The sequence below is a fragment of the Oratosquilla oratoria genome, chromosome 9 (assembly GCF_046742065.1).
Source record: "Oratosquilla oratoria isolate Oo_2021 chromosome 9, ASM4674206v1, whole genome shotgun sequence".
Classification (NCBI taxonomy): Eukaryota; Metazoa; Arthropoda; class Malacostraca; order Stomatopoda; family Squillidae; genus Oratosquilla; species Oratosquilla oratoria.
The window spans coordinates 73,739,156-73,751,655 of record NC_134785.1 but is presented as its reverse complement, the minus strand read 5'-3'; the positions used below and the strand labels follow the sequence as shown (position 1 = coordinate 73,751,655).

The 12,500-nt window shown below is 44.5% G+C and overlaps 1 protein-coding gene across 2 annotated transcripts in view; it reads right to left on the bottom strand.

The window, feature by feature from the left end:
• The window catches only part of pnut (septin 7-like protein pnut), a 579,804-nt gene that overhangs the window by 471,533 nt on the left and 95,771 nt on the right, over nucleotides 1–12,500 (bottom strand). For both annotated transcript variants that reach the window (XM_076190980.1, XM_076190979.1), the window contains exon 2: nucleotides 2,696–3,555. In XM_076190980.1, the coding sequence (XP_076047095.1) occupies nucleotides 2,696–3,172 (477 nt within the window). In that variant the 5' untranslated portion in view covers nucleotides 3,173–3,555. The remainder of the gene's footprint in view (nucleotides 1–2,695; nucleotides 3,556–12,500) is intronic.

Here is a 12,500-nt window from a genome sequence, read left to right as displayed (position 1 = left end):
TAGGCCTCTCTCTTTCTCTGTGTGTTCAACCTTGTAGTCCATGCAAGACCTCTGTACCTCATCTAAATGGTTTACTCATAAGGACATAAGAATGAAGGAGACTGCAAGAGACCATAAGGGCTTCACTAGGCAGTTCCATGTCCCTTACCACCTATCATCCCCGTCCATAAGGCTACCTAACCTTCTCTTAAAACAACCGATTATTTTGGCGCTCACTACATGCCTACTAAGTCTATTCCAATCGCTGACCACTCTATTGGTAAACCGGCTTGGTAAGGTTGTTTACATGGTAAGACGTGCACGTGGAGTGTCGAGCGTGATGTGACTGTGATGTCTGAGAATATGACTGGAGTCCTAAATCAGTGTAATAATGAGTTTGATCATACTGATTAGATGTCGGCAGTGAAATGAGACACTGGTCTACTGCACCTCTGATGTCCACTGTTGCAGGGAGGGGTTGGGAAGCTGTGAAAGTGTGAGTTGAACGATTGTCTATATATATATATATATATATATATATATATATATATATATATATATATATATATATATATATATATATATATAATGTTCAACCTCTGAGTCTAATGCAAGACCACCGACCTCACCTTTAGTGCAACATTATTATTATTATTATAATATATATTTTTCGTGATCATATATATATATATATTTATTTCGTGATTTGCAGGGTTGGTATCCGCCCACCAGATCTCAACCTTGCAGGTGATCCGGAACCGTTCCTCCATGAACCGAGCTACGACGGGCCCCTGGGGGAACACTGACAGAGAAACGACGGAACAGACAGGAAGCGTGACACTTTCTGCAGCAACAATTGCTCTTGTGCCGTCTTGAGCGTTCCCAAGTGGCCCATCCTCCTCCTCCTCCTCCTCGTTTTCCTCTTCCTCCTCAACCCACGAGGAGGAGCACTCAACCGTGCCTTATCTCTCCTGTCCCCCTTGACACATATCACCGAACTGGCAAAGGGTCTCCTCGATCTTCGAGGAGGAGGTCGTCGAGCTCTTCCTTCATTCGCGAAATCACTTCCTTATATGGTAAATTCGCGATCGCATCAAACGAAACCCGAGTTTCACGTTTTCTTTCTCTTGTGATGAGGTCCGCGGCCCCAGGGGGATCCGCTAACGGTCATCGGGCTGCTCCTCCCCATGGTCCCTCATACTCCCTCATAGAGAAATCTTGTATCTTTGTGTTGTGTATATGTAAGGTTATATATGTGATTATGTGGTCTATGCGATCTATGAGCTATGCGTTTCGGAAGGAGAGAGAGAGAGAAAGAGAGAGCGAGTGAGAAAGAATGAGAGTAAGAGAGAGAATGTGAGAGAAAGAGAGAGAGAGAGAGAGGAGATAAAGATGGTGAGACATTTCGTAATTCTGTCTCGCACGGCAACAACCTTCTGACGTAAAATTCAGTTCTTCGTTTCTTTCCCGCGGAGAGGTCCATCCCATCCCATCCCATCCCGTGGAATTGGCCATCACCTCCCTCGAGGGCCTCGACGACGACGACCTCGATCGCTCGCTCGGCAGAGTGGGAGACACCGATTTCACAACTGCCAAACACTTCTGACGAGGGCGCCTTCACTCCGGAGGAGAGGAGGAAGAGGAGGAGGAGGAGGAGGAGGGAGAAGGAGAGAAGAGGCGAATGAATCTGGAGGAGGCAAAGGAGGAAGAAGAGAAGGAGGACGGGGTGGGGAAGAAAGAAAATAGGAAGCTGGAAAAGGAGGAGGAGGAGGAGGAGAATGGGAAGAAAGAAGCGGAGGTAACTGGGGAATGAGGAGGAGGAGGAAGACGCAGAGAAAAAAGAAATGGAGGAAGCTGGAGAAGGAGGTTGAGGAAGTGGCGTGAGGATGCAAGAAGGTGAAGGAAGACCAATGTGGAGGTAATATGTCCGAGGATGAGGAGGAGAAGGAGGAGAAGGCGGAGGAGGAAGAGGAGGAGGAGAAGGCGGAGGAGGAAGAGGAGGCGGATGAAGGGGAGGATGAAGAGAAGGAGGATGAGGATGAGGAGGAAGAGTAGGCGGCGGAGGAGGAGAAGGAGGAGGCGGAAGAAGGGGGAAGAGGAAGAGGAAGAGAAGGAGGATGCGGAGGAAGGGGAGGAAGAAGAGGAGGAGGGGACGAGGAGGGGAGAAGAAGGCGGAGGAAGGGGAGGAGGTAGAGGAGGGGGAGGAGGTAGAGGAGGGGGAGGATGAGGAGGATGAGGAGTAAGAGGAGGCGGAGGAAGAAGAGAAGAAAGAGGAGGGTAAGAAGGAACAAGAGCTTCTGGAGGAAGAAGGTCTTCGTCCGGCTAATTGGAGGACCGAACTCGCGAACTCTTCCGGAGATGTCTAAGCCCTTCTTTAGAGAGTTTCCGGCTCAGGATGTCTTCGCGTCGTCCCGCTCCTCTCTCCGGTTCCAGGAAGTGTCTATTACCTGTCACAACTATGTGTTTCATTTTCCCTTGGAAGGGATGTCAAATCAAGTGCGCGCGCGTGCACACACACACACACACACACACACACACACACATCCATGCAGGAAATTGCAGGAAATAAAGATATAAGTAAAATAAAACAAAATAATTAAATAATAATAATAAATTAAATAATAAAAATAAAGAATAAATACATGAAAAACAAAATAAATATAGAATAAAGCATTCAATAAATAAATACAATCAAATAAGTAGCATGAGTACTCACCGCTGCTCGAGGAATCGTTGGCGTCGAAGATCCCGAAGACGGACCGCCCACCGTCGTCGTCGTCGAGGTCGTGTTTGAGGCGGAGGCGCCCACGGAGGAGGAGGAGACGGAGGCGTTCGAGGACGAGGCGGCAGACACAGCCACCGAGGAGGCGGACGAGGCCAGAGAGGCAGCCACCGAGGACGCGGAGGAGGCGGAAGAGGTGGAGGAGATGGAGAGGGACGAGGACGACACCGAGGAGGCAGCGACGGTGTGTCCATGGTGGGGGGCGAGGTCCCCCGCGGGGGGGCCGTCCGGGGGCGTGTCAACGTGGGAGGAGGGGGGAGGGAGTTTGGGTTTGGGGGTGAGGATGGCAGGTTTCGGGCCGATGGCGGGGGAGGAGGAGGTGGAGGAGGTGGCGGGGAGGGCGGAGGGGGGGCCACCGTTGGAGGTGGTCATGGAGGTGGGGGGGATAGGGGGAGGGGCCGTGTCAGTCATGGCAGAGAGGAGGGAGAGGAGGAAGGGAGAGGAGGAGGGGAGAGCGCAGCGTCCAGACGATTGTGGTCAGCAGCGACGAGGGGATTTGCAGCAGAGGGGCATCCAGCAGGTTCCAGCAGGTTTCAGCAGTCCCGGGGAGGAATTCAGGGGGGAGAAAGAGGAAAGAGAGACTTCACTGAGTTAAGTTAGTTAACCATAATACCAAGGCGGTTAAAGTTCGTTTGTTCGTGGTTTAAGGTTGCCTTACAGACATGATACGTGTAACACTGCTCTCTATCGGCCTATTTCATTGAATTCCTTCTCCAGCGTCTATCAAATCATTGTGTTATGGTCGTCGGCCCCTGATGCTGACTCTTTAAACACAATGTCACACTGTAATTAACCTGTATAGTCACGCAGGAAAAAATAAAAAATAAATAAATATGTTTTTATTTATTCTTTTTTTAAGTTTCATATGTCGCACGGTCACAGGTAAGTTATGATTTGGCGAAGGTGTAATTGCCTCGTTACCAAATATGTTTAAGATAAAGTTCAGTAAATATTCTGCGTCAAAATTGAAGGAACACAAAACAATAACAGCGATAGAGAGAGAGAGAGAGAGAGAGAGAGAGCCAGAAAGTAAAAATAAATAAATAAATAAATTAACAAATAAGGCTACCTCACTTATAAAGGGGGAAAAGCCTTTGGTATACGTATGTGTGTAACAAAGAAATAAATAAACAATTCAACAAATACATAAATAAATAAATGATAACTTCGAAATTCAACCTCCCGAAGTACCGAAGCATCCACCACGAGGGATTAAGAGGCAGCTTACATCGGTGTCATGTAACTCGGAGAGTCCGACAGCAGAGGCCGCAAAGGTACACCAACACGGGTTCCTTCCCCAGAGGAGCCGCACGCGAGCGGACCCGTGGCACCATCACACGCCCCGAATGTCCCGGTGCGATTATCGTCCAACGATGATCGTTCATGGCTCAACGATGATCGTCAAACGATTGTTTAGAACACTCATTCTTCGTTTTTGAATGGGGCTGTTTTGCTTCGAGCTGCAGAGCACGAGGCTGATGATGATTTTAACCGAACCTAAGAACGCGCTTACCCAAATAGGATGCCAAGTAGTAGGGTGCGCGTCATCACTGGCTGTGGAAGTTGGCTAGTAATCGTACCAAGCAAAACGTAACTTTAACCCAGTGCTTCTCAATTTTTCAAGCTATGAGGACTCCTTATATGGATTTGTATATTCACGGGACCCCTTGATACGAGATTAGGTAGGACATAACAACTTTATCTAAGCATTCAGTCATAGGAACATCATATTGTATCAATTATCGCCACATTCTGAGAGACGCAACTAACCAGGAAAAAAAATTAATGTCTCAATTAAGACACAATGTGAAAAAAAGAGGGATTAACTGTAACATTTTCAATATCCCGTCCTTCGGACCCATTGGTAGGTTTCTGTGGCATCCTGGTTGAGAAACGCTGCCTGAAGCAACCCTCAGCTTCCTGAAGGCACGCCCTTCCCCACACTGACGCTGTCTAAGGTCGAGGGGCTCCCTTACCGATATTCTCCGGGTAATGCCACCCTTGACAGTGGCACAACGTACATAACAACGACTCCTGAGTTCTTGTATCTATGAACTGTTCTGGATCGCTGCAAGATTCGGACGAGTTCTAGCACCCCCCCCCCAGAAAAAAAAATATATATATATATATAATCAAATAAAGTAAATAAACAAATAAACAAGAAAAAAAGGAATAAACACAATGGAAAAAATGTGTGTATATATAAATGTATATATATATATATATATATATATATATATATATATAGATATATATATATATATATGATGTAAGCGGAATAGGCCACACAGGAGTCTGAGTCTTGAGTTTATTCCTGACTAGTTTCGCAGGTATGCTTTGAAAAAGCATACCTGCGAAACTAGTCAGGAATAAACTCAAGACTAAGACTCCTGTGTTTCCTATTCCGCTTACATCAACCTGTCAGAATGTCTCAATATATATATATATATATATATATATAATAAGATAAGTATCAATTAAATAAAAATAGAATAAATATATCGATAAAAATGAATTATGAATTGCAGTTTACCATCGCTTCTATCCTTGTAGGCAATCTCACCCCGTATATCCCAAGGTGGGTACAAGTTATGGCATGTGCAGTCACGACCAAAAGTTTTGGCCCACACAACAGTTTTCACAATCTCAACATTATCTATTTTTTATTTTATTTTATCTTATTTGTCGAGTACGTGATACATTTAGCTTACAGTTCGGCAATTTTCTAGAACAGATAAAAAAAATCACACAAAGTTTTTTAATTTTATATCATGAAAAACACTACGTGGGTCCAAACTTTTCCTCATGGCTGTACATAACAACTAAACGACCCAGGAGGAGTAGGCCCCAGTTCTAGTCCCACGATAGTGTGCTTACGTATACGTAACTGGAACGTTGCTGGTCAGGAAGCAAGTTAACTAAACGTGCATACTGTTACCTCAACCCTTTCATGTCTTTGGATAAGAATGTGACCCCCGGCGTCGTTCCGTGTGCCACGCCATCTGGAGCGGCCCTTTCATCACGACGAGGTCCTTTTTCCCATCGATTCTCGTTTCATATTTAATCGTATTTGGGTCTTAGAGAGAAAGAGAAAGAAAAAGAGAGATGGGGGAGAGGTGGAAAGGGAGAGGGGAATGACAGAGAGTGCGAGAGAGCAAGAGCGTGAGGGGAGGGAGAGGAGAGGGAGAGAGGAGAGAGAGAGATAGGAGGGGACAAAGAGGGGGAGAGTGGGGGAAAAACAGAGAAAGAGAACGAGAGAGAGAGGAGAGAGGGAGAGAGGTAAAGACAGACAGACAGATAGATAGAGAGAGAGAGAGACAGAGACTCGCTCTACCAATTGTTGTGTTCACGTGAGTGAATCACCACGGCCATGGACCACGTGCTCGGCTTGTGCTCGACAACTATCACTCTCCCAGACAAGTGCTCAAGAGCTCGTACTGTCCAACCTATTAGTAATACTATGGCATTACACACATCCATTCCTTTGCTCAAGAGGAACAGTAACAATTTGCAGTGCTGAAGCTTCTACGCCATGGCCACACACACACACACACACACACACACACACACACACACACACACACACACACACACCAAAACTCCTTGTCCAACATATACTTACATGTGTGTGTGGTGCATGCGTACATGTGTGTACAAACATGAAGCGTATGGGTGAGCGTGCACATGTATGTATGTATAAGTGTGTGTGTGTGTGTGTGTGTGTGTTCAGGTGTACCCATGCGTGTAGAGGTACGGATAATATGAAAGGACATAGAAGCCAATATATAGACTTTTGTGAAAGTCTGTAATCTAAAGGCCCTACCACACATGACTACGTGCGTGCGTGCGTGCGTGCGTGCGTGCGTGCGTGTGAGTGTGTTCTCACGAAACATCGTGAGTCGGGATCCACAAATCTGGCTCACGAAAGGCCCCGGACATTCCGACAATGATGCGATGTTCTTTGTCTAACTTGGCACAGGCAACGCCGGGGGAACGGTGCGCGTAAAGGTAACCGTGCGCGCAACACCGGAGTAACGGTGCGCGTAAACGGGGTAACCGTGCGCGCCATGCGGGGTAACGGTGCACGTAAATAGGGTAACCGTGCGCGTAACAAAGGAGCAACGGTGCGCGCAAACAGGGCAACCGTACGCGCAACACCGGATCAACGGTTTGCGCATTACGGGTCAACGGTGCGCGTAAACAGGGTAACCGTACGCGTGACACCAGATCAACGGTGCGCGTAAACCGGGTCAGCAGTGCGCGTAAACAGGGTAACCGTGCGCGTAACAACGGAGCAACGGTTCGCGTAAACAGGGTAACCGTGCGCGTAAATAGGGTCAACGGTGCGCGTAAACGGGGTCAACGGTGCGCATAAACAGGGACAACGGTGCGCGTTTCACCTATGCTTCAACTAGTTGTGTACTTAGAGTACAATTTCTCTGTTAAGCGATTTTATTCACCCAAGGGTGAATGGGCAACCCCATTCTTGAATCCGTATCCTGTTTGCAAGAGACCATAAGGCCTACACTAAGTAGTTCCATGTCCATGACCACCCATCATCCCCATCCAGAAAGTTGTCTAACCTTTTCTTAAAACACCCCCTAGTTTCAGTGCTCACTACTACATGGTTACTAAGTCTATTCCATTCGTTGACCCTTGTTGATAAACCAATACTTGCCTATTTCCTTCTTAAATCTAAATTTGTCCAATTTAAATCCATTACTGCGAGTCCCGCCCTGTTGTCTTAATATGATGACCTTGTCTGCATCCTCCTTGTTAAAGCTCTTGATTCATTTGAACGCTTTTATCCTTGGAGACAATATCACACCGAATTGGTGGAGTGGGAGAGGTGATGAAGTAAATATATAAGGAAGGATTGCCCAAGGGAGGAAGGGTACAAGTCAAAAGTGATTAGCATTAAGTCTTCACTCATAAGGGAACCCTGTGTGGTCCTGGTCCGTAGGGGCGTCACAACCCAATACTACCCGACGATTCCATTCAGCTGGTGGGAAGACCTAAAAGACTTAATTCCCCAAATGTGCAAATCTCTCCTTGAAAAGCGTAATGCATAAGAGCGGTTTTGTGGCCTTAAGACATGATATTATCAACCTTAATAGAGAAACCCATAAGGACGACATTACCCTGTGTTGTGGTGATTCAGTTTACTGGTTTTAAGGTTGGCGCCAGGTGATTTTATTCGGGTGAGGGAGGCAGATTTTGGGCTGAATGGGGGCCTGATCGAGACCCATTTCGACCCCCCCCCAAAAAAAAAAAAAAAAAATAATAATAATAAATAAAATAAAATAAGAAAAAATAATAATAATAGTAACACACGCATGCACACAATATACACGCGTCCGCACGTGTGTGTGATTAACCATGGTCTTGGATCACGTCTTGGGTTCGTGACCGACAGCTATTACCCTCCCGGAAGAAAGCTCATATATGACCGATCTATGGGTAATGCTATGACCTTACACGCACACACACACACAACTCCCAGCCCACGAGAGTTGGAGTAACGGCTTAACGGCTCGCAGCACAGCGATACTGAAATAATTTCAGAGCTCTGGGCGGGATTCGAACTCGGACCGGAGTTAGCAGTTGCGAACGCTACCATCCCGCATCGCCGCGACCCGAGACGGTCAGCGACTGTCCTCAAAGAGGTCAGACTCGCTCAATTGCAGCGGCGGTTTCCTTGCACCAATTATACAATTGCTCTCTTTCTCTGTGTCTCTCTCTCGCGTCTCGCCCTCATCTCCCTCCCTCTCTCTCATCTCTTGCCCCACCGTCTCTCTTTCTGTTTCTCTCTTGCGTTTTGCCCCTCCTTCTCTCTCTCTCTCTCACCTCTCGACCCCCTTTCTCTCTTCCCCTCTCTCTTTCTCTGTTAAGAAGACCCATGTGCAGACAGGAATGGAGCTCTATGGTGGCCAACGTCCGAGTGGATACGGCACTCTGGTGAGGTGTTATATATATACATATATATACATACATATATATATATATATACATATATATATATATATATTATATAAAAACATTCACTTATAGGTTAGAACAAGCGCTGTTTAGTCTATCTCTCTTTACTGTTTAGTCTCTATCTCTCTTTACAACGCTCCTTCTGATCTCTTTTTTTTAGCTCAGTGGGGAAGGGGGACTTTCTGTAGTGATTCATTATTATTCAAATGTGCTTATTTGAGAGGAAACGAGAATGTTAATCTTGTTTATGTTCCTCAGGAAATTCTTGGCGTGGAGGGCACACAGGAAGGAATTTCCCACCATTGTCTCGTTTCATTTACAGCGAAGTTGTTTATCTCTCTTTTTTTTTTTTTTGACCATGGAACACAGTGGGACACCGTGAGTTATGTTGGTTGTCAAAAAAAAAAAAAAAAAAAAAAAAGTCTAGGATTGACTGATTGGTCGTTATGTTCCCGATGGAGCAATTTCCAATTTCGGGGGAGCCGTGATTGATGGCCCACTGGTTATCGCCCTCCGCCCGCATCATGAAATTCGTGGGTTCGAGTTCAATGTTATATGTTCTCCGGGAACAAATTCCAGTGTTCATTGGAACACTTAACAGAAGGGCTCCCTCAGCTGAATAAACTCGTTTGGCTGCCGCCAGGCGATTTTATTCATCTCGCTGGCTGAGCGGGTTAGGGCGTCGTTACTTGCGGCGAAGGTCGAGGGGATGGCGGTTCGAATCCTGCCACCGGCGAAGTTGAACCAAGAGCATGGTTGATTAAATTCCACGCTACAAAGTCTTCTGTGAGGGGCACTGTACTAGCCTTCCGATAGGGGGGGGGGGGTTGTGACGTTAAACCATATCATCACATGACGTCCTCATGGTGATGGCTCATTTAGGATAAAAAAAACATACACACACACTTATACATACATACATAAGTGCACACACACGCGAACAGAAGGATACACACAGGCACATGCAATACATACAAACATACATACAACACACACATACACACACGCACACATACATACATACATGCACACATGCAATACATACACACACATATGCAACACATACAAATACACACACACACATGCAACGCATACAAATAGACACACACACAACACATACATAGCCATATGTAATACATACACACAATGTAACGCATACAAATATACACGCACATGTAACACATACAAATATATAAATGCAACGCATACAAATACACACACACGCACACATACACAAACGCACACGCAGACGCACACACTTTGGCATCCAGGCGACCTTATGACCCGAGGAAATAGGGGTGATAATGTCTGTGGAGCCATTCAGACAGAGGCTAACAACGGAGACCAACGGGGGCTGGACATCTCTTTTCGAATCTTTCTGCGTGCTTGGCATCATTCTGTGTGTGCGTGTTTGTGTGGGTGTGTGATTCACCATGGTCTTGGATCACGTGTTGGACTCGTGTTTGACAGTTATTTCCCTCCCGGAAAAGAGTTCAGAGCTTATAAGTGTGTGTGTGTTTCACCATGGTCTTGGATCACGTGTTGGACTCGTGATCGACACATCCTCCGGATAAAAAAAACAATACAATAAAAACACACTTATTTCACTGTACAATGCCTGCAAACGAGCATAACAAACTGAAAAATGCGAAAAAAAAAAATCATGAACGCGCTTAGATCCCTCAATCGACATAATGATCCACAAAAACTGAGCGATAAAAAAGGGAGAGAAAGCCATTACCATTTTCTCCCCCTCACACTCCCCACCACCCCTCCATTGCCACCCTTGCGTTCAGCCAATGGGAGGGAAGATCCACTAACTGCGACCAATCAGAGACCGTTTAGCAAATTGGAAAGGAAATCTGAGCGTTTTTTTTTTTTTTTTTTAAGAATTCTACCTTCATAATTTCTATTGAAATGGACAAAAAGGTGTGATAATATTCATAATATATCTATAATTACCTCAAGGCAAACTTTAATATCTTTATTCATTCATTTTAGAACTGGGCAGGTCCACTACCCCGCCCCCTACAGATTCCAAACTTCATTCATTTCCTTCCTTCAAGTAATCGCCAACTGAGCCCCTCTCCCTCCCTCCCTCCCTACCCCTCCTGCTGACGTCATCACTCTCTCCCCCTCCCCCACACTCCCTTCCCACTCACTCGTTCCCTTCAAGAATTCATGTTTACATAAAACCGGCCAAACAATCAACATTAACTTGATTTTCTTCAAGTTAAACCTTGAATATGTAGTTTAGTGTATACTAAGGGGATTACGTAGCGAGTCGAAAACGTCAACTTTGCCCTAAGCGCTAGGACAGCCATGGAATGAACCAGTAGGCGTTGGGGTTTGAACTCAGGCCTAAATAACGACAACGCGAACACAACACCGATGAGTCAAGTAGGCACAATATATATTCATACATATCTACATATTTGTGTACGTATGCACACACACACACACGCGCGCGCGCACACACACATTTTATGCCCACCACGGCGCCATTCCATCCATAGAGCAAATTATTAAATAAATTTGGTCTAGTTCTGAAAATGGTACAACATATGCAATGTCAGTGTATTACTGTATCACTGTTAGGTCAATAAACAGGTCACTATAACTATTGTTATCACACACACACGTACGCATATATATATATATATATATATATATATATATATATATATATATATATATATATATATACTATATATAGAGAGAGAGAGAGAAATAACATTAACCAAAATTAGCCGACTCCTAAAATGAGCAAAAAATATACATTGTCAGTGTATCAGTGTATAACTATTAACTCAATAAACCGATTATTATCACAGTTTATAGTTATTACACACACATGTGTATGTATATATATATATATACATATATATATATATATATATATATATATAAACAGAAATGTAGTAGCACATTTATAAATAACACAAGAAACCCACAATCGGAGAAAATAAACTTCGAATAAAAGAAGATTCTATATTTCGGCTACCAACTGTAGCCCTCTTCAGGAGAGTACCTGAAGAGGGTTACAGTTGTTAGCTCAAATATAAAATCTTCTTCTATTCGAAGTTTATTTTCTCCGACTGTGGGTTTCTTGTTATATATATATATATATATATATATATATATATATATATATATATATATATATATATATATATATATGCAAAGTAGACCACTTGGAAAAAGAAACTAACGAAGCAGAGCTCTTTCGTATATTATATATTCAGTGTAAAAAGATGTAATATACGAAAGCGCTCTGCTTCGTTAGTTTCTTTTTCCAAGTGGTCTACTTTGCATAAGTGAACACACGTACCCGTGTTCTTATTAGCATATATAAATATATATATATATATATATATATATATATATATTATATATATATATATATGCATACACACTTTTCACCAGAATTTATTTACATAAGAGCCTGTGTACGCACACCAAACCCACGGACAACCAAAAGCCGAGACGAAAGCGAAACAGTATCCAACACTGCAGGCACTTACCACAAAAACAAACAAACGAAAACGGCACATGGAAGCACCCACAGAAAATGGACAGCGGACCCAGCAAGCACGCTTCCACATAAACAAGAGTCGAGAACAACAAACATCGGAGACGGCGAGACGAGTTCGGTCTGTAAGTCATCCGCAGAGGTGGGGCGGTCCGATTATCCGATTAATCGGGTTCGCACTTTCGAATCGGATAATCGAATAGGACTAACCCGCCAAACGAATCGGAT